A 26,810-nucleotide genomic window follows, 5' to 3' on the forward strand; every position below is an offset into this window, starting at 1 on the left:
TTGACGTGCTGCAACATGGCGAGCAAGGAGCCTAGTGTAAGTGTTGTAAACGTTAATCGTTTGTACTAACGAGACTGCTTGATAGCTGACTATGGCTGGTGTGTGATAATTTTTTTCACTAATAATGTAAGGAGTCTCTGGTAGCGGGTTGACTATTAACTAGTTAGCGTGTTTTTTCCAGATTAATTTAGGACAGCAGACATGTTACATTAGTACACTCAGCAGCTTTACCAGCACATATATCCATAAACCGGCAGCAAGGAGCCTATGGAGACTAACAGGGTTTTGATGGTTATCAGCAAAGTTAAAGCATTCGCGGAACCGGCCTCGGCTTGTTTGTTCAGCTGGCTCAATTTGACTTAAAGTAGTAAGGCAAGTCCAAATCAGCTTGACTTGCACAGCGCCACTTTACAACATCGAGCAGTGCATCATGGGGAAGTCAGCTTTAGCCTGCAGGATCATTTGCAGAAACTTTATGAAGGAGGAATGCTTTTAGCTCAGTTTTAATATTAGAGAGCGTGTTTGGCACCTGAACCCAAACTGGGAGCTGATTCCACAACATTGGAGCTGATAAATGAAGGCTCTGTCTCCCATTCTACTTTAGAACCACGTCAGTCTGTCGTCTCAAAGAGCAACGGCCTGTTTTAATAATATGGTATTATCTTTAGGATACGATCTAGCGTCTTCATTAAGAGGTTTGTATGTGAAGTGAGCTATTTATAAATAGGATTTTAAAATTCTATTTTTGATTTTACAGGGACCCAGTGAGAGAAACTGTAAGGGGAGAAATGTGATCTCTCACTAGTTTCTGTCAGAACTCTGACTGCAGTATTATGGATCAGTTGGGGACGTTTCAAAGAATTATTATATTATCCTTATAGTCAGAAAACAGTCCAGACCATAGACTGTATAATAAAGATGGACATAGCTACCGTGACATCATCCGTTGGTTTCTGCCAGACTGTATAATAAAGATAGACATAGCGCCTGGCTCCAAAACTGAAGCCACCTGTAAGGGTCAAAAGCTTGCAATGCCACACTGTCCACTAGGGGCTGACTTCAGGGGGCACCCCACCCCCTGACTTCACAAAACTTTAAAAGCGCTATATAAAATTCACAATTGCTTTATTTTAAAATTGGTCACCTGATCTCACCTGATCTCTACTTGATTGACAATCTGGCCTGGAATGATTAACAGATACTATGGAAGTGGTAGCCTAGGCACTCATTGACCGCAAACTCTGTTCTCGTTTGGATTAATTCTGATAGAATAACTGTTAGCTTATCGGTGGAGCAGCAGACGTGTTTTCTGCTCATTGGCTTGTTTTAACCAGTTTTCAACCTTCGGCTAATCCTACCAGCCGACACTGAAAGGACTCTGATAGTTTGGTAAGTAAATGTTTAATTTTGATGCACTCTACATGCAACTTTAGTGTAAGATATAATGTGTGCCATGCACTCCAGATGTTGGTGGAGCTTATTTCTGTGTGTGTTGACCAGAGAAGAGACTTGGCATCCAGTAAATATTAACTTCAGTGGAGACGCAGGTTCACACTAATGTAACGTTTAGAAAACCTAAATGTGGACAAAAAGTTAACTATTTTATGATGTTGACAAACCTGATTTAGCATCAGTGTGTCATTTTTCCAATCTACACTAAGTAAGAAGTACTTCATCATGTGAACCAGTCATTAAACATCTGAGTGTACAACAGCACGTTGATGATTAAAGAGATGATTTACTGTTTTCTCCAGTTTCACTTAAGAGACTCAGCACATATTCAGGACTACTGACAGCATAGAACCTTAACGTTATTGGTTTACCCACATTTAGGTTTTCTAAACATTACAGTAATGTTAACCAGCATCTCCACTGACAATTTTATTGACTAGATGTACATATTACAGTAACACAACACACATCATCTGTTTACATGAAATACAACACAAACATTGTTAACTCAATGCTACTACATTAATTTTAAAGAGGCTACGACTGAGCAGCTAGCTCGATTAGCTTTGCCAGTTCACATTAAAGCTAAGATTTGTTATGCCCCTGAAATAGGGGAAAATAATTACAACAGAGATTTAGTGTGAAGTTTTCTCAATATGCACTTTACCATGAAGAAATTATACACACAAATTCAAACATTCTTACACATTCTCAAATGTGTTACATTTACACCATAAAACTTTTGTAACTCAAGCAACATGACAGTCGTAGTGGGTCCAAGATAAAATTCACTGCAACAGAAGAAAAACTGAAATATCACATGGTCATAAGTATTCAGACCCTGTGCTCAGTATTGAGTAGAAGCACCCTTTTCAGCTAGTACAGCCATGAGTCTTCTTGGGAATGACGCAACAAGTTTTTCACACCTGGATTTGGGGATCCTCTGCCATTCTTCCTTGCAGATCCTCTCCAGTTCTGTCAGGTTGGATGGTGAACGTTGGTGGACAGCCATTTTGAGGTCTCTCCAGAGATGCTCAATTGGGTTTAGGTCAGGGCTCTGGCTGGGCCAGTCAAGAACGGTCACAGAGTTGTTCTGAAGCCACTTCTTTGTTATTTTAGCTGTGTGCTTAGGGTCATTGTCCTGATGAAAGGTGAACCTTCGGCCCAGTCTGAGGTCCTGAGCACTCTGGAAGAGGTTTTCTTCCAGGATATCTCTGTACTTGGCCGCATAAGTATTTCACATACTTATTGCACAAGTTCACATTCAGATTTGCACATATTCAAATTCTCACCTCAACTTCACTTCGTACAATACAGGTGCACAAGTATGTTTTGCACTTAGTGTCCTGCAACAATAGGTGCAAAATGTGAGCGTGTCAGTGTTGAAATATGTGACTTGTAGAGAAGGATTTGTACACCTGTAAATATGATTTGTACACCTGTAAATATGATTTGTGCACCTGTAAATGTGATTTGTGCACCTGTAATTACGATTTGTGAATGTGTATTTTTGTGTTGTATTTGTGGGAAGAAAAAAAATCGACACATACAAAAAATTATTTTACAAGTACACAACTCATAGAGTGTGGGAAATCAGATTTGCTGATACACATACAAATTCAATGTACACAACTACAAATTTGATGTTACAGGTGCTCAAACATTTTGCCCCTGAAATACCTCCATACAGATATCTCAACTCTTTTGACTTCCATCTTGATACAACTTAACCTGAGAAAAAAAATTGTATTAAGGACACCTGCCTATAAGGTAGAACTTTCAGTTTATTTAATGGAATTATTCACTCCGACATGTAAACGTCTCTAAAGATCATGAAACCGAGTGTAACAGAACTTTTGCAAAGCCCGGTGTGTATATATATACACACGTGGACAAAATTGTTGGTACCCCTCAGTTAAAGAAGGAAAAACCCACAATTCTCACTGAAATCACTTGAAACTCACAAAAGTAACAATAAATAAAAATTTATTGAAAATTAAATAATCAAAATCAGCCATCACTTTTGAATTGTTGATTAACATAATTATTGAAAAAAACAAACTAATGAAATAGGGCTGGACAAAAATGATGGTACCCATAACTTAATATTTTGTTGCACAACCTTTTGAGGCAATCACTGCAATTAAACGATTTCTGTATTTGTCAATGAGCGTTCTGCAGCTGTCAACAGGTATTTTGGCCCACTCCTCATGAGCAAACAGCTCCAGTTGTCTCAGGTTTGATGGGTGTCTTCTCCAAATGGCATGTTTCAGCTCCTTCCACATATGTTCAATGGGATTCAGATCTGGGCTCATAGAAGGCCACTTTAGAATAGTCCAACGCTTTTCTCTCAGCCATTCTTGGGTGTTTTTGGCTGTGTGTTTTGGATGGTTGTCCTGTTGGAAGACCCATGACCTGCGACTGAGACCAAGCTTTCTGACACTAGGCAGCACATTTCTCTCCAGAATGCCTTGATAGTCTTCAGATTTCATCGTACCTTGCACACTTTCAAGACACCCTGTGCCAGATGCAGCAAAGCAGCCCCAAAACATTACTGAGCCTCCTCCATGTTTCACCGTAGGGACAGTGTTCTTTTCTTCGTATGCTTGGTTTTTGAGTCTATGAACATAGAGTTGATGTGCCTTACCAAAAAGCTCCAGTTTGGTCTCATCTGTCCAAAGGACATTCTCCCAGAAGCTTTGTGGCTTGTCAACATGCATTTTTGCAAATTCCAGTCTGGCTTTTTTATGAGTTTTTTTCAGCAGTGGTGTCCTCCTTGGTCGTCTCCCATGAAGTCCACTTTGGCTCAAACAACGACGAATGGTGCGATCTGACACTGATGTACCTTGGCCTTGGAGTTCACCTTTAATTTCTTTGGAGGTTGCTCTGGGCTCTTTGGATACAATTCCAACGATCCGTCTCTTCAATTTGTCATCAATTTTCCTCTTGCGGCCACGTCCAGGGAGGTTGGCTACTGTCCCGTGGGTCTTGAACTTCTGAATAATATGAGCCACTGTTGTCACAGGAACTTCAAGCTGTTTAGAGATGGTCTTATAGCCTTTACCTTTAAGATGTTTGTCTATAATTTTTTTTCGGATGTCCTGGGACAATTCTCTCCTTCGCTTTCTGTTGTCCATGTTCAGTGTGGTACACACATAGGCAGACTGACTGATTATGAGTTTGGAAACACCTGTGATGTCAATTAAATGACACACCTGAGTTAATCATGTCACTATATATATATATATATATATATATATATATATATATATATATATATATATATATATATATATATATATATAGGATGCATCATGAGAGTAACGGGCATGATCTGAGAGCGCAATGTCACATTGTTTTGTTAAGTGACCAAGACATTTTGATATTAATATATAATCAATATGTGACGCTGATGAGGTAGAGATGGGGTACAGAATGAAATGTGTAGCTCTTAGAGAAAAGGTTTACATATCTTCAGGCATCCAGCAGGTCCAGCTCCTTGATGATATTATGAATTGCCCTTGTATTTTTAAACTGAGCATTGGTGGTGAGGTGAAGACCTGTCCAATATTGGGCATAAACTACAGTTGAGATCTCCTCCGAAAATTATGTTGGGGGAATCCATTTCAGCAAGCTGACTAACGTACACAGGGCAAAGAGTGACTCCTACCAAACATTAGAGGCATAAATGTTTCCCAACAGAACAGTCTCACCATATAAAATTCCTATAACCAAAACAATTCTTCCTTCTGTATCCTTGTATGAATCAGTAGCAGTTAATAGTAGGTTTTTTAAATTAATATGACTACATCTCTCATTTCTTGAATATGATGAAAAATATACCTGACCAACCCATTCTCGAAGGTACTTCTTATGTTCTGCATCGTTTAAATGTGTTTCCTGCAAATATACAATTTGGATCTTGTCTTTTCTGAGACAATTCAGGACAGCTTTTCTTCTGATGACATTATCAGACCCCTTTATGACCACCTGTGAGGTGTGCAAATTTTTATACTTACGTGGAATTGCTTAAGATATTAAGGCGCATTCGATGCCCCCCTCCTCCATTTTAACCCTTTCAACACACTTTGTTTAACCACAGTCTGAAACTTTTAATTCCATGTTTTTAACCCTAATGTCATGACATGTATTTACCACATTTCAACTTGTAACAAATCACAATAGTGTTTCTATTGAATCTGTAATGTACACAGTGTTCTAAAAAATATAACTGTTTATTACAGATTCTCCTAATACATATTCTAACCTGTCACGTTTACAGGATGCTAACTCTCTTCTCTGGTCAACACACACAGAAATAAACTCAATCAACATCTGGAATGCATGGCACACATTATGCCTGACGATAAAGTTGCATATAAAGTGCATCAAAACTGGTACCAATATGAAAATAAACATTTACTTACCAAACTATCAGAGTCCTTTTCGTGTCTGCTGGTAAAATTAGCTGAAGGTAGAAAGCTGGTTAACACAACACAACGGACAGGAAAACTGTCTATGGAAAATGTTCTGCTGCTCCGCCTCCACCGATAAATAAAACCAACTGTTACTACATCAGAATTAATCCAAATGAAGAGAATAGAGTTTATGGAGAATGAGCACCAAGGCTGCCTGACCTGTCAATCATTCCAGACCAGAATGTCAATCAAGTAACCTCGCTCCCCGACTTTGCAAAACTTTAACGCTCTATGTAAAATTCAGTATTGATTTATTTTAAGATCGGCCACCTGACCTCTCATTTAGACCGTGAAGACTAATGAAAAAATTCTGAGCTGTAGAAAAGCAGCCTATTGAATTTTTATTTTTCCCATGTAGAATTGGAGTATGGAGTCAGAGCTTTCTGGAGCCAGCCCCTGGCAGACGGTGTGATATTGCAAGCTTTTGACACTTCCGGGTAGGCCTCATTTTTGGAGCCAGCCACTGTGTCCATCTTTATTATACAATCTATGGTGCAGACAACATGTGATTACAAGTTGTGAGACTCAAAACTGTGAAACCATGTTACCTCGTTAGTAGGGCTGCTTTATACTAAAAAAATAATAATAAAAGCCTTATAAGCAAATTACAAATGAAGTTGCTGAAATAAAATGTGTATAATGAGAATTTTTTTTTATTCTCCACTACTGATAGCAGAACCAAAACTGTCCTAGCTTATTGATCCTTTGGTAATAATTAGTTTCGCTTGTTTCATACCAAATGTCAGTATGTATCCCTGCTCATGTCTACTCAAGACATCCCCCTTGCTTCTAATTATGTTCATTATCAAGCTGATGGGTACCTTTTTCCTGAATCAGTTAGTAGAGATTATAAAATCAAATGATACAAATTTGTAAAAAAAAAAAAAAAAAAAGCCCATTGTAACTTTAGTCTCAGGGGGCGTGTCATCAAATGTTTCATTTTTATGTAATACAGTCCAAAACCTAAATGCATTCGATTTCCGATAACGTACATTAAAAGAACGAAAAGCAGCACCACTGAAGAAAATATTTTGTCTGTATTTTGCCCTATAAATTACTTAAAGTGTGAAATTTATTAATTGACTGACATTTTAGCACTACTGTGAAGTCACGTGTTCCTCCATGGGTGTGATGAGATGGTTATCTTTTCATTGTCACACCTTCATGTCCACACACACAAACCCTGCAGCGCTTTCTCCAGCACCTGAGAGATCTGGCTGGTCGGATGTCTTCTTCTGGTGGAAAAGGGGTAGGATTAGGTCTGAAGCTGCTAATCGGAGCTGGTGCATTGGTTTATGGTGTAAAGAAGCCACCTACACAGGTAAACACGATCATTTTCAATACTTTCACACCATCTTTTCAAATTGTGATAGATATAGGCAGACGGTGTATGTCCCCTAATGGATAATCCAAAAAAGTTGTCAACGATTAGGATTATTAGAAGTTGCCTTCTAAATAACTGCAAGAATTTAACTGGCAAAGAAGTCACAACATTTGGCTTTCAGTCCTTGAGTCTGCCTTCAAACATGTTAAAATTCATTAGGGATAAATATACATGTGTCTGTGTGTGTGTGTGGAGCAGTGGAGGGTGGTCACAGAGCCATCATCTTCAGTAGGATTGGAGGGATGCAGATGGACACTGTCCTTGCTGAGGGACTACATTTCAGGTACGATCATCAAATGAATTTTACTGACTTGTTGCACTATGTACACATGAGAGCTTGTTCTGCTTAATATGAGACAGTCTAAGTGCACATGTCAGGGGACAGGGGAATCATTCCTGATCTGCGAGGAAACTCCCTCTGGCCATGTTTTAACAGTTCTTCTAGTGGATTGAGTTGGAGTTCCTGAACATCTCACTGTACTCATGAGAAATCTATACAGTGACCAAGAGGCAGTGTGAGAACAGAGTTTGGTGAGACAGACACAATAATTTCGTCTAAGCAAAGGAGTTAGGCAGGAATGCATTTTAGTTAACAGTTAACAGTTTAGTCTGCATGCCAAACATATTATGAAAATGGCAGTACTTGAACAAGGAAAATTGGAATAAAAATAGGTAGTAGATACACACGTGGACAAAATTGTTGGTACCCCTCAGTTAAAGAAGGAAAAACCCACAATTCTCACTGAAATCACTTGAAACTCACAAAAGTAACAATAAATAAAAATTTATTGAAAATTAAATAATCAAAAACAGCCATTACTTTGAATTGTTGATTAACATAATTATTTAAAAAACAAACTAATGAAACAGGCCTGACAAAAATGATGGTACCTCTATAAAAGATTGAAAACTATTTGACCAGAGTGACATGATTAACTCAGGTGTGTCATTAATTGACATCACAGGTGTTTCCAAAACTCATAATCAGTCAGTCTGCCTATTTAAAGGGAGACAAGTAGTCACCCTGCTGTTTGGTGAAAAGGTGTGTACCACACCTGAACATGGACAACAGAAAGCGAAGGAGAGAATTGTCCCAGGACATCCGAAAAAATTATAGACAAACATCTTAAAGGTAAAGGCTATAAGACCATCTCTAAACAGCTTGAAGTCCTGTGACAACAGTGGCTCATATTATTCAGAAGTTCAAGACCCACGGGACAGTAGCAACCTCCCTGGACGTGGCCGCAAGAGGAAAATTGATGACAAATTGAAGAGACGGATCGTTGGAATTGTATCCAAAGAGCCAGAGCAACCTCCAAAGAAATTAAAGGTGAACTCCAAGGCCAAGGTACATCAGTGTCAGATCGCACCATTCGTCGTTGTTGAGCCAAAGTGGACTTCATGGGAGACGACCAAGGAGGACACCACTGCTGAAAAAAACTCATAAAAAGCCAGACTGGAATTTGCAAAAATGCATGTTGACAAGCCACAAAGCTTCTGGGAGAATGTCCTTTGGACAGATGAGACCAAACTGGAGCTTTTTGGTAAGGCACATCAACTCTATGTTCATAGACTCAAAAACCAAGCATACGAAGAAAAGAACACTGTCCCTACGGTGAAACATGGAGGAGGCTCAGTAATGTTTGGGGCTGCTTTGCTGCATTCTGGCACAGGGTGTCTTGAAAGTGTGCAAGGTACGATGAAATCTGAAGACTATCAAGGCATTCTGGAGAGAAATGTGCTGCCTAGTGTCAGAAAGCTTGGTCTCAGTCGCAGGTCAATGGGTCTTCCAACAGGACAACGATCCAAAACACACAGCCAAAAACACCCAAGAATGGCTGAGAGAAAAGCGTTGGACTATTCTAAAGTGGCCTTCTATGAGCCCAGATCTGAATCCCATTGAACATATGTGGAAGGAGCTGAAACATGCCATTTGGAGAAGACACCCATCAAACCTGAGACAACTGGAGCTGTTTGCTCATGAGGAGTGGGCCAAAATACCTGTTGACAGCTGCAGAACGCTCATTGACAAATTACAGAAATCGTTTAATTGCAGTTGATTGCCTCCAAAAGGTTGTGCAACAAATATTAAGTTATGGGTACCATCATTTTGTCCAGCCCTATTTCATTAGTTTGTTTTTTCAATAATTATGTTAATCAACAATTCAAAAGTGATGGCTGATTTTGATTATTTAATTTTCAATAAATTTTTATTTATTGTTACTTTTGTGAGTTTCAAGTGATTTCAGTGAGAAATGTGGGTTTTCCTTCTTTAACTGAGGGTACCAACAATTTTGTCCACGTGTGTATGTCAACAACCTAATTGCCACCACCAGGGCTTAGTAGGTTTGTTGTTGTAGTTGCCACAGGCGCTCCAACAGAGGGCTTTATTTGTGTGATTCAAACAGAGCTTTTACTCTGAAAGTAAATGATCACACAGCTCCTCCAATCTCCTGGACCACCCACATGCAGAACAGAAACAAAACCACAGTGCAACTGTTGTTTTCTGTTCCATCACTGATTTTTGTCTCACCCGGCTCTCTCTCACTCATTGACTCCAGCCAGCAAAGATACACTGAACTCTTTCACTCTGGCAATGACACAAGAGCCTGCTTGGAGATTCATCGTTAGCAGATACATGCAATTTCCTCAATGTAAATGAGTTTAGTTAGCCTGACAGCCACAAAGTCTGCCTGTTAACTGCACGAGCAACAGGCACAACAGAACACATTAGCACCAATTACTCTGCAGAGAACAAAGGAGCAGCCTGCTTTCTCCAGCCTGTGGCATCAGAAACCTTCACAGCAAAGACTGCCATTCATCTTAGAAACCTGCACACCAGTGATTGGATCGATGGAACACTCAGCCAAAGAATTTATACCTGAGCGCATGGTACACAGAGAGACACAAACATTGTCTTTAGTGGGCCTCTGACATGCACACATACACACACTTTTTTTGTACGTAAATGTAGGCAAATTAGTTTTTAAATACTGTGTATTTTGCTTCTATTTTCTGTAATAAGTTTGTTGTTTATATCTATTGGTCTAATTAATGCTGCATTAGTTTAAATACTGCCAACCTTCAACCTAGATTTTGATAACTCAGAGGAGTCAGCAGCTGCAGTCAATTGTAGTACCACAGATGAGCACAACTTTCTACATCACCAAAACTGATAATTCAAGTTAGTGTATGCATATTTTTGGCTCAACAGATTATATCATATTTTTTGAACGATTTATGATAAATCTATGAAGAAACTAAAATGCACAATTGTTTTTTTGTTTAGTTGTTTTTTTTTTTTACAAAGATACCATCATAAAAAATTAATACTTACAGGAGTCATTGGAAACTCAAGGCTGTCATGATGTACACCGATCAGGCATAACATTTTGACCACCTGCCTAATATTGTGTCTGCCACCCTTTAGCTGCCAAAACAGCCCTGACCCATCGACTCATGGACTGCGCGAGACCCCTGAAGGTGTGCTGTGATATGTGACACCAAGATGTGGTAGCAGATCTTTTAACCCTTTGCGCTTCAGTGCGCTTCAGTGTACCGCCGGCGGTACACCTACTAATTTGCATAGGAATTTCAAGAATGTCCGACGGCTGCAAACGCGATTATACAAACACTATACGTTGATGGAAAGCTTAGATTCTCATGAATCCGCCGGTATAAACCACTTTCAGATGCGATTACCACAGCGGGTGAGAAAAACACATTTGTCCGACAAAAACGAATATTCATCCATCCGTTCTCTATACCGGCTTCAACGCACACAGCGCGACTCACATTTCCAGGTTCATTATTACAACACAGAAAAAAAGATTCCACAAAAACGGCCATAATCCAACCTTTTACATCCAGACAACACAAGCCAGTAAACTATTTTGTCCAGAACATGTTCCTGAAGTCGGTATAAAATCCACGAATCGGTCGTTTTCAAGGAAATGCACCTCGCGATGTGCGTCCAATATTCCCCGTATTTTTCGTAATTTTTTTATTTAAAAATAGAATATAGCGATTTTTTTTGTACTGAAAACGGCTGGAATTGACTGCAGCTTAAAGGGTTAAGCATGGAAGCTGCGAGTTGGGGCCTCCATGGATTGCGCTTGTTTGTCCAGCACATCCCATAGATGCTGGATTGGATTGAGATCTGGGGAATTTGGAGGCCACGTCAACACCTGAAACTGGTTTGTCGTGCTCCTCAAACCATTCCTGAATTTTTGCAAAAAGAGTTCGGAAATGTTTTCACGGTTTTGTGGAATCCATGCCTCGATGGGTCAGGGCTACTTTGGCAGCAAAAGGGGAGCCAACACAATATTAGGCAGTTAGTCATAGTGTTATGCCTGATTGGTGTACATGGTCTTTACAAGTGTATGTAGACCTACATTTTAGGACTGTATGAGGTGCCCAAGTAGTTCCCTAAAGTTGGATTACAGGCACGATCCAGCTAAATTGGTTGGTCTGGGACTTGTTTTTTTTTTTAAAGCGATTTTTTTATATATAGCTTTGTATATGTAAAGCTATATATAAAAACCATAGTGCACAGTGGAGAGAGAGACAGGAAAGGTGGAGGAAAGACATGCAGTAAATGGTCATGGGTCAGACTCAAAACCAATGACCACTGCTTCAGGGACTATAGACCCTGTTTGTGGGTCGCTCGCTCACCCTGTTGAGCTCCAGGGGCACTGTGGACTGAGACTTTTAATTATTATCATCAGATACAGGCATATTCTTGAAAGGATACTGGTGGAAAAATAAATTTCATCATTGCTGCAGGGGAAACATTTGATCTTTCTTTTTGTACATAAATTTGGCTCCCTGTCCCCTGACATTAGAATCTGTGTTGCAGGATCCCATGGTTTCAATACCCTATCATCTATGACATTAGAGCTCAACCCAGGAAAATCTCCTCTCTGACTGGTAGTAAAGGTAACGAACACTAGACACACACAGACACATATCTGACTTCAGCTTTGGTGTTTGTTTCTTAGGACTACTGTAGCTAAATGTAGCTATTTTTGTAGTATGAACATGCTGCTGCCATGTGCCAGTATAACTATATTGTGAACTGTAGGAGCAGAAACTGCTTGCATTACACATTCCTTTTGATTGTCCCTTTTAATTAGCGTTATAATACATGCTATTAAGACTAGATATAGTCTGTTTTACAGTACAACAAGAAGAATAGGTATACAATACATTTTTTGGAGAAGGGTGAGTAGTAGTGTGGCAGAAGCAAGGCTGAGTTCTCATTACAACTGGGAGGGATTCACTTTCATAGCCCAGTCAACCCTAAGAGCAGACAGAATTGGCTAATGCAAAAGTAAACGTAGAAAAGAGATCTGAGAAATCTATTTATTGACATAAATGTTTCGGAGTTCAGTTCTGTGATACAAGCCAACACAAAGGAAGCTGTGTGCAAGATTACCACAAGAAAGTTGTCAAAAACAGGTAACACATCAAACCTTATTATTTTGGGTGACAAGCAAATCCTAGTGCAGCAGAAGAATGAATATTCAGCAATGTAAAGGACACAGTACCCTTGTTCTTGATTGGGGAAAAAAAAGGATTATTTGGTTCGCTAGCAGATTGATTGTTCATTTTGTCATTTTCTTATATTGATTACCAATTCTTTTTATTTGACAAAGTTGGTAAGGGTGATTATTTTACCTTGCTGACATGTTCGACTACGTCTGCAGTCTTCCTCAGACTGTCATCCAACGTGTGATGATGTTTCCTTTTGATCAGGTGATCGGTCTCACAGATCTGTCAGAACCTGTCCAGACTGGACATGCCCCCCGCCATCCAGTGGTCTCTGGAGAATGGAGTCCAGGTTTGCGAAAGGGTGTCAGTCCCCAAACAGGAAGAGCTTTTAGTGGCAATTAAAAAGGAACACCAGATAGAATGTGAAAAAGAGGCTGCAGGACGGCTCACAAGAACACAAAAGAAATAGTTGATCAAGAAACAAAAAATCAAACAAACAAAACAAAACAAAAAATCAGCCATCATGAACTACTGCAAATGAAATAACCATATTATGGACTGGAACAAGGGGAGGATTTTAACATCGGAGACCAACAAGGACAAGAGGAGGACAAAAGAGGCTGTAGAGATCAGGAAGCAGACCAACAATTACATGAACCGGGACGAGGGGGCTCACGCCCTCTAACACCTGGACTCCATCCTCCAGAGACCATTGGACGACGGGGGACGTGGCTCGTCTGACAGATCTGTCAGAATCTGCCAGACCGGTCAACTGATAAAAAGGACACACCTGTTCATCACCTGTTGGATCACCTGTTGGGTGATTGCACTGAGGAAGACTGCAGAAAAAAAGAATTGCTAATCAATTTGGTCCAGCTAGATCTTAATGCCTTAAACAAGAAATGAGCTACTTTTTTGATTGATTTGTACTTGTAGACTAAGAATAAGTTGTTCAGTGTTTGTTTTCAGCCCTTTTCACACAGACCTCCTACAAAACTAATAATATATTAACACATGAAAACAGCACAGTGGACAGTGTTGACTGCAGTGATTATAATGAAATGCCTTTTTTTAACAGCACAGGATGATTTGTAGTGTTCGGATGGAAATCAAACTTCTAATTGGAATATAGATCACACAATTGTACAGTAGATGTTCACTAAGGTTTGGTAAGCAGAGAAGAGCACAGTAACAAGCTACATTGTCAGATATGGAGAGACATCCATTCTGCATTGTGGGCCATATTCTTTTGAGGATAATATTCTGTACACCAGTGCTTTGACATAATCATGCAAATGTGGATTGTGTGGAAAACCATATTGCAAATATAGGAAAATATATTAAGATTTTTTTTTTTGATTTACCCTGTTCACTGAACCAGTCTTCATCTAAATAGTGCTTTAGTAGATATGTGTGAGCTATACTGCACATTGTTTCGGTGGTTAGCACCATTGCTTTGCAGCTAGATGTGTGGGTTTTCTCCGGGTACTCCGGCTTCCTCCCACAGTCCAAATCACCTGAGGTTAGTTGGTAAATTCATCTTTATCTGTAGGTGTGAATGGGGAGCGTGCTTGTTTGTCTCTGTTGTGACCTGTCTCGGTATCCTCAGCCTAACCCTAATACAGCTGGGCTCAACTTCTATATGATGATTAAGTGGTGTGTTGATGATGGATAGTGAGCTATTTTATTGTTTTGTTTTGGGTTGCTGTTTTGCATTGTAAAACTTAGTTTCTGTAGTAGGTTTTCTTGTCTTGCTTATATCAGCTGGAAAGAAAGCTCCCCATAAAATATTTTACCAACATCCAAGTAAGAATTTTGTCAACAGAACAAAGAATATGTTAATTTTACACTTTATTTCTGAATCAGAACAGCAACACACCCTTGTCTGTTATAATGACTTCTAGATACTTGGTTTATTTCAATTTTTGATGCCAAAATGTGCATGTGCCCGTGTGCGCGCTTGCATCCGTGCCCACTCCTATGTATGAGGGGCCGTACAAGACTTAATTCATTCTCGTCCTCTCACACACACATATTTTCTCTCATACTCACATACATTCTCCTGTGACATACATACATTCTCCTTTCACATACATACATTCTCCTTTCACACACATATATTTTCACTCTCTTACACGCATACATTCTCCTCTCACACACATACATTCTCCTCTCACACACATACATTCTCCTTTCACACACATATATTTTCCTTGCACACACATACATTCTTCTTTCACATACATATATTTTAATATTCACGCACACACACATTCTGCTTTCACATACATACATTTTCACTCATGCACACACATACATTCTCCTCTCACATGCATATATTGTCACACTTGCACGTACATACATTCTCCTTTCACATTCATACATTCTCCTAAATAAATAGACATATATGTATATGTACAAAGAAAATATATACATGAAAGAGAAGAATGTATGTATGTAAGAGGAGAATGTAGGTGTGTGAGAGGAGAATGTATGTATGTGCGAGAGAGAATAGTGGAAAAGGAAGTAAGTATAGTGGAAAAGGAAGTCCATCGTTTTTTGCGCTGTGATTGGCTGAAAAGCTCAAGTGGGCGGTGATGTTCAGGTAACGGTCACCATGGCAGGTGGAGAGGAGTCCCGAGCGCTTCAGCAAGCCATTGGGGTTTTAAGAAACATTTTGTCATGGTTGATGCTACAGGTACGGACCCGTACCTGTAGCATCTGTACTAGAGGTACGGACCCGTTAAGGTCACTGAAGAGCTGGCGCCGGTTAACTACTATTTGCTGCACATTACAGGCAGTTTATATGAATGACTTTGACGGCGAACATTGTATAATTTAACCAAAAATACACCGTCTCCTCTCACACTTTAGACATTGCAGTTTTTAACGCTTTTAGACGCCGTGTATAAATTGTTTGAAGTCCAGTTCCTATTAATTAGTTTACCGCGTTCAGTGGTGGAAGCGGCTGACGAACTCCATTGCAAATGTTCCCATTTAATTTCGGACGCTAATTTACAAGATAAAGTTAAGGATGTCGAATATGAAACAAACACTCGTGAATGGTGAGGAGCAGCTCTTTAATTCGGCATGAATTAAAAAAACACACAAACTCGATTTACTGTGATATTGTGAGATTTGTTTGTGGTGATGTAACTTAGCCATTCAACAGAGTCCACTAACATTAAAGTGACTGTGACAGTGTCTGTGTTGACAGAAGTAGAAAATACATCAGGGTTTTGTTTAGGTTGTTAATATGCAATAGTCTGTCGCTACTTTTGAAGGTAAAAAAATACTTTTCGTTTGCTGGCTGTTAGTTCTGCCATTTGTTTTGTTTGCTGTTTGTGCTTTATTAGAACAGGGTCACGTGAATAAAAAGTTTTGCTATTTTTAATAGTAGTGCTGATTTCAACCCCCAAATCGCTGTCCGTGAAAAAGTCAGATAATGATATTTATAAGACATTATGCATGATAGAAAAGAGAACAGCAGATGACTGACATGATAGGCTCGGCACGCAGATTCACCTCGAATCATCACTCGGATTACCAAGCCGGCTCATTAATATTTATGTACGTCGGATTACCAGCCAATCACAAAGCGCGTTCATCAGCCGAGTCATTAATATTCATGTCCGTCTCATTAATATTTATGTTAAGGTAAAGTGCCGTATCCGTAGGCCACAGGCTACGGGTCCGTATCTGTAGACACTACGTTTGGGATCCCCAGAAACGGTCACATATTATCGTCATCGCTTGAGCAGCAGGCGACAGGTTAATCTGCACCAAACTTTACTCACAGCACTGTGGAAAGTGAGATGAGACAACTTTTCAGACCTGCAAACTTCCAAGTCGCTGCAGCGGGACAAGCAGCTAACGCTAACGCTACACGTAATCCTCCAGTTCGGCCTTGTGTAGCGTTAGCGTTAGCTGCTTGTCCCGCTGCAGCGACTTGGAAGTTTGCAGGTCTGAAAAGTTGTCTCATCTCACTTTCCACAGTGCTGTGAGTAAAGTTTGGTGCAGATAAACCTGTCGCCTGCTGCTCAAGCGATGACGATAATATGTGACCGTTTCTGGGGATGACAAAATGTTTCTTAAAACCCCAATGGCTTGCTGAAGCGCTCGGGACTCCTCTCCACCTGCCATGGTAACCGTTACCTGAACATCACCGCCCACTTGAGCTTTTCAGCCAATCACAGCGCAAGAAACGATGGACTTCCTTTTCCACTATACTTACTTCCTTTTCCACTATTCTCTCTCGCACATACATACATTCTCCTCTCACACACCTACATTCTCCTCTTACATACATACATTCTTCTCTTTCATGCATATATTTTCTTGTACATATACATATATGTCTATTTATTTAGGAGAATGTATGAATGTGAAAGGAGAATGTATGTACGTGCAAGTGTGACAATATATGCATGTGAGAGGAGAATGTATGTGTGTGCATGAGTGAAAATGTATGTATGTGAAAGCAGAATGTGTGTGTGCGTGAATATTAAAATATATGTATGTGAAAGAAGAATGTATGTGTGTGCAAGGAAATATATGTGTGTGAAAGGAGAATGTATGTGTGTGATGTATGTGTGTGAGAGGAGAATGTATGCGTGTAAGAGAGTGAAAATATGTGTGTGAAAGGAGAATGTATGTGTGTGAGAGGAGAATGTATGCGTGTAAGAGAGTGAAAATATATGTGTGTGAAAGGAGAATGTATGTATGTCACAGGAGAATGTATGTGAGTATGAGAGAAAATATATGTGTGTGAGAGGACGAGAATGAATTAAGTCTTATACGGCCCCTCATACCTATGTGTCCGCACACGCGTATATTTGTTTTTCTGAAGATATTTTTCTTGTGCTCTCCTGTTATTTGAACTATGCAAATTACACCATATGGGATAGGTGATATGGTTTAAAACAATATTGCAACATTTCACACACAGTTTTTCCATTACCTGTATGCAGTATGTCACAAACATAACAATCTCTTAGGTGTACATCAGTAATTGGCAGCATGTGAAGCAATGCAGTTAGTTAAATCACAGGTGGCATGCACATGAAGCAATAAAGAAAGGACATGGTAATTAGAAAATCAGACAGTATTGTGTTTTAGTCAGCTAACTAATGTGTAAAATATGTAATAAAATCAAAACAATTTGAAATCCGTATCTGTTTGGGTGCTTGTGTGTGCATGCAGATCTGCAGATGGTGAATATTGCAGTGCGGGTGTTGTCCAGACCCATGGCATCTAACTTGCCAGTCATGTACCAACAGCTGGGGAAGGACTACGATGAGAGAGTACTGCCTTCCATTGTCAATGAGGTCCTCAAGTCTGTGGTGGCAAAGTTTAATGCCTCACAGCTCATTACACAAAGAGCACAGGTACTGCTTTTGAGTAACATCTTTGGACACAGTGCTGATGATATTTACTGCTTGTGGTGTGTTTTATCCCATTTATATAAAGTGCTTCTCTTGCTCAATTATTGTAACCATTACTGATCGATTATTCCAGATCAGTTCCTGTTATTACTAATAGTTTAAGCACTACACACCATAACTTCAAGATTTGGCATAGTGTAGTCCATACCTTTGTGATATTGCGAGTGTATTGTTGAAAATTGTTGGTCTTCATTGTCTAGGTGTCACTGCTGGTGCGCAGGGAGTTGTTTGAGAGAGCCAAAGACTTTAACATCATTCTTGATGATGTGGCCATCACTGAGCTGAGCTTCAGTAGCCAGTACACTGCTGCTGTGGAGGCCAAGCAAGTTGGTAAGCATACCAAGGCCCCAATGACTCACCACATGTAGTCTGAATATTTACTGCCAAGCTAATTTAAATTATTTACAACTGAAAGCTGTTGATTATCAAGGTGAGTTATACATTATCAATTGTTAGTTATACAAAGATACACATTTTTCCCATTGATTAATAGATTATTACAATGTTTTTTTAATTCATTGACATAGCTGTAAAAATGAGAGAACATTAGGAATTCATAGAATGCAGTAAATCACCAAATATGACCATGTATTCTCATAAGTAGGGAATGTTGCTGAATTTTGTCTTGATTTATTGGAAGCATGTAGAGTTAGTCCTGCTTGTCTGAAAACTAATGACAGCATTACTGCAGCAATCTCTGACAGTGAGTTGCTAGCCTGTGTTAATTCAGCAGCTGTTACAGTTGTCATGAATAACATCTGCTAACTAAACATGGCTGCATTGATTTCTGTGAACGTTTGCCATCTTTAAATGTAAGTTTTTTCAGAACTTCATTGGCCTCGCTCTCTGTCTCTCTCTCTCGCTCTGTTGTGTGGTGTCTGTGTGTGTGTACTTTTAGCCCAGCAGGAAGCTCAGAGAGCACAGTTCTACGTGGAGAAAGCCAAACAGGACCAGCGACAGAAGATCATCCAGGCTGAAGGAGAGGCGGAAGCTGCTAGAATGGTAACTAACTGGTTCTTGCCGTTATAGTGGAGCTCCACCCTAACCTTTGAACTATTGTGAAATAACTGCTCTTCCTATTACGGCTTTGATGTAAACTTGGGCCTGACTGCAGTACAAACCTGGAAAGTTTTATTGACTATAAGAAATTTAAGGTCAAAGGTTCTATATTGTCATAGTCAACATTTGCACATGCAACAATACGAAATTGGACCCTGGTCCCAGTTTCAGCCATAAGAAAATATAAAACACTTCCAAAAAAGACAATATAAGTATAAAAAGACACTACTAATATATACAAACCTACAACATAAATAGTTGTGCAATGAGACCATCAGTTAGTGCAATACAGACAGAAGCTTTTACTCCGAAGTAGTGGTTGACCGTAGATAAATAAAGAGCCTAGTGCAGTGTGTGCATGAATATGTGTGTCTGTGTGTGCGTGTGTATGCTTGTGTGTGTATGTGGGGATGTGTGCATGCATGTGTGTTTGCGGGGAGAGGTGGTGATGATACGAAAACAGTCTACAGAGACCTGCTACAGTTCAACAGGCTGACAGCTTCGGGGATGAAGCTGTTTCTTAGTCTTATATGTCTTTAAATGACAATTAGAAGAACTCATTACCTACCTTGTATTACTATTTGGTCATGTTCTCTAAAGGGTGAAATGTTGATTCCAAAAATCTGTTTGTATCAGCTGGGTCAAGCTGTGACTAAGAATCCTGGCTACCTGAAGCTGAGGAGAATCAGAGCAGCACAGAACATTGCAAAGACGGTCAGTACTATCGTTTATCTGTGACTGCTTTTGTCTGTTTTAATCTGATTTTCAGTATTATACAGATTTCTGTGTGAATAGAATCACACAGCAAGATTCCAGAAGGAGCAGCTAAAAACAGAATTTGTTCCAACAATGTTATCCTAACTGTAATGTTGATGATAATGACAGATGTTGTCTGTGTCTGCTTCCAGGTGGCGTCATCTCAAAATAAGGTGTACCTTAATGCTGACAGTTTGGTCCTGAACCTACAAGACCAGACATTTTTTAACAAGTAGGTTTGCAGATACAATTGCTCTTACACACATACATACACTACTAGGCAAAAGTTTGGACTCACCCCTAATTTTTCTGTGATTAGTTCATATTACCTAGATTATGAGCGCAATTATCACCGTAGAACTATAGATAAGAACACTGAAAACAAAATTGAAGCATTTAGCATATAATACTGTTAATAAACTGTCTAAATCTGTGACTCATCAAAATAGCCTCCTTTAGCTTTGATAACTGCTTGACAAATTTGAGGCATTCTTGCAATCAGTGACATGAGATAATCACTTGAAAGTTCCTCCCATGCTTCTGCCAATATCTCATAAAGGTTTGCAGCACTTGTGGGTTGCTTGTTCTTGACGTTTCTGTCAGTTCATCCCATACAAGTTTGATGGGGTTAAGGTCAGGGGATTGAGCTGGCCAAGTCATAATCTTTAGCTTCCCCTCCTCTTATACCTCTGACACAGTTTGGAGGTGTGCTTTTGATCATTGTCTTGTTGTAGTGTGAATGGCTGTCCCACTAAACGCAGCCCAGAGGAAATGGCATGCCTCTGTAAGATACTGTGGTGTTCATGCTGATTTAGAATTCCTGTGACTTTGTGCAGATTTTGACTTTGTGCAAAGCAGCCACAGACCATCACGCTACCTCCACCATGCTTTACTGTGGGAACAACACATGCAGAAGTCAAGCGTTCTCCAACCCTACGTCGAACGTACTTGCGCCATTTTGATCCAAACATTTCAAACTTTGACTCATCTGTAAACAGAACTGTTCTCCATTCCTCTACGGTCTAGTTTCTATGTTCTTTAGTCCACTGAAGTCTCTTCTTTATGTTCTGCTTTCTTAGCAGTGGTTTCCTGGCAGCTACCCTGCCTTTCAGACCAGATTCCAGCAGTCTACGCTGCAGAGTAGCCACTGACACATTATTGCTCCTGGTTGAGTTTAGCTGAGCTCTTATTTCTGGGGCTGGCTTTTGTCTACTTCGAAGACTGGTGACCCTGATGAACTTATCTTCAGCTTTAGACGCGACTCTGCTTCTACCAGAACGAAATCTGTCTTCATGTGAACCTGTCTCTTCATATCTCTGTAATGTTTTTGCAACTCCACTTTGTGAGACTTTAACTTTCTGAGCAATTTGTCTTGTAGAATAGCCTTCTTTTTTCAGAACCTGAGGTTTTCTGGCCATTTTTGTGCTACTTCAGATTTCTAAATCTTCTAATTAGCTAAAGACATTCTTCTTTCCAGAAATTATCAGTCTTTTATATCAACTCAAAAAGGTAACACAAAATATTTGTGAACAGAGTAAAGAACTGTGAATCAAGGTGTGAAAAACATTCTATTGGGACGGCATAGTTATTACAGGGGACATGCAGCCCTTTGTAAAGATATTTTAAGTGTTTTAACCAAACAAAAGATAGGGTAATGTTGCTACCTAAACCTTCTGGTAATGCTTTCATTAATAAATGCTTAGAAATATCCCTACTTGAGTGCCATACTCGATTAAATTTTGCTCATAGCATACTGATGAATGTTCTTGCAATAATTAGAAATAACAAATTGCTAAAGTTAGCTCTTAATTGGGCTGTTTTGACAAAAATACGGGAAATTTAGGGGCGAGTCCAAACTTTTGCCCGGTAGTGTACATACACAGGCACACACACAGAAATATCTTCTTCACTTGAAAGGACACTAGATTGTCTTCACCTTCTTGTAGACATGCACTCCTTTCCACTCCTCTGACGACTACTGAATGTGTCTGCTTCATATCTGAATGAGACCCCTGCCTACTTTTTCTTACTAGTTCGGACCCAGTAATCACTTTTAACAAGACACAAGTCTGAACTGCATGCACATAAAACCACACAATTTGAGTTGTGTCAACTGATTTGTGCAAGACTTTTTCCAAATTTCACCGCCAATATTGGTCTAAAAGCATCATAAAGCACAGTTCTGTGCTAACATCACAAAGCACCTTTCTCGTTCATTTTGCTCTTTAATTTCACATGCATTACGAACTGAAATGTCTAAAGTAATATGATTTTGCTGCGATGACAACAAAGTGTAACAGGTCAGATCAGTAAGACTCACTAATAATGAATGTAGCTAAAGTTTAGGTGTAGTTTGTTGCTTCCAGCTGTTGGTAAAGGACCTTTCTCCAATTTTATTAAGTGCCTTCCATAATCTTTACGCAAGAACATTTATGTTTTTTTTAATGATAAAGTTGTCCAACTTTATAGACCCTTTAATGACCCACGTCACGAATGACGTCACAGCTTTAGCTGGAGGCAAAAGAGGAAGCCCGCGGCCGGACAGAAAGGCGAAAGACTGAGGGACTAGGCTCTATCAACTTTCTAAAATGTCGTCCTGCTGTGTTTTTGGATGCCAGAATAGGAGGAATGACATTGGCGAACGCAAATTAAAGTTTTATAGGATTCCACCGAACACTCGTGCTCAGAGGGAACGAAGACAGTTGTGGTTAAATGCACTGAGGCGAAAAGACTGGACAGGGACGATCAGCTGCAGTCAATTCCAGCCATTTTCAGTACAAAAAATTGCTAATATTCTATTTGTAAATAAAAAATATTCAATTCAATTCAATTCAGCTTTATTCCAGACACTGGGTCCAAATACACACACCATAAGAACAAGGACACAACAAGACACAGAAAAAAATACAATCAAAAACAATAGCCCGTTAAATATGACAAGAAATACAGGGAATATTGGACGTGCATCGCGAGGTGCATTTCCTTGAAAACGACCGATTAGTGGATTATATACCGACTTCAAGACATGTTTTGGACAAAATAGTTTACTGGCTTGTGTTGTCTGGATGACCAAGGTTGGATTATGGCCGTTTTTGTGGAATATTTTCATCTGTGTGTAATAATGAACCCGGAAATGTGAGTCGCGCTGTGTACGTTGAAGCCGTGTACAGAGAAAGGATGGATGGATATTCGTTGTTTGTCGGACAAATGTGTTTATATTACCCGCTGTGGTAATCCAACACGGTCTCACGGGGATTCGTGAAACTGTTACGTAAATTTTTTGTTTCTTTTTCGTGCGCACCAACACGATTTCGTCATGTTTTTCGTGCCGCTCACCACGAAATGTTTTCGTGTTGCTCACAACGAAACCCGCTGTGGTAATCACAGCTGAAAGTGGTTTATACCAGCGGATTCATGACGATCTAAGCTGTCCATCGGCGTATACTGCTTGTGTGATCGCGTTTGCGGCCGCCGGCCGCCGGACATTCTTGAAATTCCTATGCAAATTGGGGAAAAAAAAAAAAAAAAAAAAAAAAAAAAAAAAAAGGTAAGTGTACCACCGGGTTATGGTTATGGTTAGGGTTATGGTTAGGGACGATGTCATGCAAAATATAGCGTTGGATTCGCCATGGTTTTACATTAAAAATATAATACACACATTCGTTTGAAATACGTTCTGGGTGGCACGAAAAGTCCGCCGTTTAAAATACATTGGTGCGCATTTCGTGGTGAGCGGCACGAAAAACATGACGAAATCGTGTTGGTGCGCACGAAACCGAAACTAAAACTTACGTGACAGTTTCACGAATCCTCGTGAGATCGGGCTGGGTAATCACATCTGAAAGTGGTTTATACCGGCGGATTCATGAGAATCTAAGCTTTCCATCGGTGTATAGTGTTTGTATAATCGTGTTTGCAGCCTTCGGACATTCTTTAAATTCCTATGCAAATTAGTAAGTGTACCGCCGGCGGTACACTTAAGTTTAACGGGTTAAAAATGCTCGAGTTTGCAGCGCAAACTCCCAGCGCAAACTAAATACTCCCAGTCCTGCTTTACTTCTCGCTCCGCTTTTGCCTCCAGCATAAGCCCCGCCCACAAAAAACGTCACAATGTTTGTAAACAAATAAAGGGTCTATTGAGACTTTTCTTCTATAAGACTATAAGTCTTCCAAGTCAGAGTTACTAAAATGGTGCTTATATGTTAGCTCATGCCAACCTGATGAATAGATGATATTCATCAGATCATAGATGACAGACTGTTGTTCCCTAAAAGAGAATCACATTTGGTTACCCTTGCAATTACAATTTAATTAAATACGCCAAAATGGATGATCTTTAATATGAAGTGTGGTCTGAGCGCTCTGTCTAACTCCACATCTGTCTCTATTATACCAGATCGGTTATAGTAGCTTTTTTTTCAGAATTTATGCATTTATTTTTACTACGGTGATGGGACTTAATCACCACTTAACTTATGAGCAGTGCAAGGACTGCTGACTAATGAAATGTGCTGTTGTCTTTTTTAGCTTGTCACTGGGCCAAAAGAAGTAATGAAGAGGACATCAATTGAGGCAGTACAGCTTTCGGTCTCATCAACTTCATGAATAGTGTAGGTTTTTGCTTGGCATTGAAAATCAACTTACATGACTCTGAACAAGTGTGACTCTGGACAAAGAAGCGAAATGTATTTTTGTTTGAACTGTGTTTTCTACTTCTTGCACACACATTTGGGAGTGATGTGTATTATTTTTGTCAATCAGTTACTTCAGATCAAACAAAATTGCCATTTCTACACCATGGTGAATAAATAAGTAGCAGATTTGTCACAGATTGTGACAGGTGTGTCACAGGTGTTTGCATGGGCCCTAGCTGGTGAAACAATGAATGCAACAGTATTTTTGAATGCATTTGGAAGACCACTGCCCCCATCAGAAGGAGCTGATAGTGTCAAAGCATGAGACTTCACTGCAGCACCACACGGAGTCATGCTCAATGGCAGATTTCACTCCTGTATACAGCTCCTATAGTTATCTCAGTTTGGCTGCCAGTCTTTTCTCTGGGTTCAACCAATTATCAGATCCGATAATCAGCATTTTTCCAATTCTCGATATAGTTGTTTTTCAACTTATGCTGAAATAAGTGAATAAGTTTGAAAATTAACCATGCTGGCTGTGGTGCAGCCACTTCTCTATCTGTGCTCACTCAAGCAATTTCCCAGCCACAACATTATCTGACTGATTAAACATCACAAGTGACAGCCAATAAACACTCAAGATTAAATTGTGTAATCTCTTTTAAACATGTAAAACATAAAAAATATTAAAAGAAAGTTTTGTGTTCGACTATGTGTTATTCTGAATTTTGACACCAAGATTTTAAATTTGATCAAAGTGTACATTTGTTCCAAACATCATTTATAGGTCTCTTTATCAGCACCTGAAAAAGCTGTATCATTTGACCCCTACTCTTCATACATTTCATCAAAAAAATATTCTAGTCTCCCTCCGAATAGTGCTCACAGTTATAAATGGATGTTTGTCAGGGCTTCATCTGTCCACCCAGGTGAAGCTGATGAAAGAGATGTTTGGTGACATTCACTATATTGCCAAAAGTATTCGCACGCCTGCCTCGACTCGCATATGAACGTAAGTGACATCCCATTCCTAATCCTTAGGGTTCAATATGATGACGGCCCACCCTTTGCAGCTATAACAGCTTAACTCTTCTGGGAAGGCTGTCCACAAGGTTTAGGAGTGTGCTTGTGGGAAATTTTGACCATTCCTTCAGAAGCTCATTTGTGAGGTCACACACTGATGTTGGACCAGAAGGCCTGGCTCTCAGTCTCCGCTCTAATTCATCCCAAAGATGTTCTATTGGGCTGAGGTCAGGATTCTGTGCAGGCCAGTCAAATTCATCCACACCAGACTCTGTCATCCATGTCTTTATGGACCTTGCTTTCTGCACTGGTGCATAGTCAGGTTTGAAGAGGAAGGGGCCAGCTCCAAACTGTTCCCACTACGTTGGGAGCATGGAATTGTCCAAAATGTCTTGGTATGCTGAAGCATTCAGAGTTCCTTTCACTGGAACTAAGGGGCCAAGCCCACACCATATAACCTCCCCCCTTCATCAAACTTTACACTTGGCACAATGCAGTCCGACAAATATCATTCTCATGGCAACCGCCAAACCCAGACTGGTCCATTAGATTGCCAGATGGAGAAGCACGAAGTAACTCCATTCCATGAAGCTCTCTGCGCACTGTTCTTGAGCTAATCTGAAGGTCACATGAAGTTTGAAGGTCAGTAGCAATTGACTCTGCAGAAAGTTGGCGACCTCTTGGCACTAAGCGCCTCAGCATCTGCTGACCCGCTCTGTCAGTTTATGTGGCCGACCACTTGGTGGTTGAGTTGCTGTCGTTCCCACACACTTCCACCTTCTTAAAATACAGCTGACAGTTGACTGTGGAGTATTTAGGAGCGAGGAAATGTCACGACTGGATTTGTTGCAAAGGTGGCAACCTATCACAGTTCCACTCTGGAATTCACTGAGCTCCTGATAGCGACTCCTTCTTTCACAAGTGTTTGTAAAAGCAGTCTGCATGCCTAGTTGCTTGATTTATTTATTTTTTTACACCTGTGGCCATGGAAGTGATTGGAACACCTGATTCTGATTTTTTTTTTGGATGGATGAGCAAATATTTTTGGCAATATAGTATATCTTTTAATAAACTTCTATTATATATA

General features: G+C 39.8%; 1 protein-coding gene across 1 annotated transcript; it reads left to right on the plus strand.

Annotated features, from left to right (window-relative positions):
* LOC110972047 (prohibitin-2-like) lies at window positions 1-26,810 on the plus strand. Its single transcript, XM_051947340.1, is given in 11 exon segments — window positions 1-36; window positions 7,120-7,228; window positions 7,231-7,251; window positions 7,513-7,597; window positions 12,173-12,252; window positions 18,010-18,194; window positions 18,452-18,581; window positions 19,150-19,253; window positions 19,947-20,024; window positions 20,219-20,298; window positions 24,594-26,810. Coding segments are annotated over 11 exon segments (918 nt in total). The 5' UTR covers window positions 1-15; the 3' UTR covers window positions 24,619-26,810.

Source organism: Acanthochromis polyacanthus, chromosome 4, assembly GCF_021347895.1.
Source record: "Acanthochromis polyacanthus isolate Apoly-LR-REF ecotype Palm Island chromosome 4, KAUST_Apoly_ChrSc, whole genome shotgun sequence".
NCBI lineage: Eukaryota > Metazoa > Chordata > Actinopteri > Pomacentridae > Acanthochromis > Acanthochromis polyacanthus.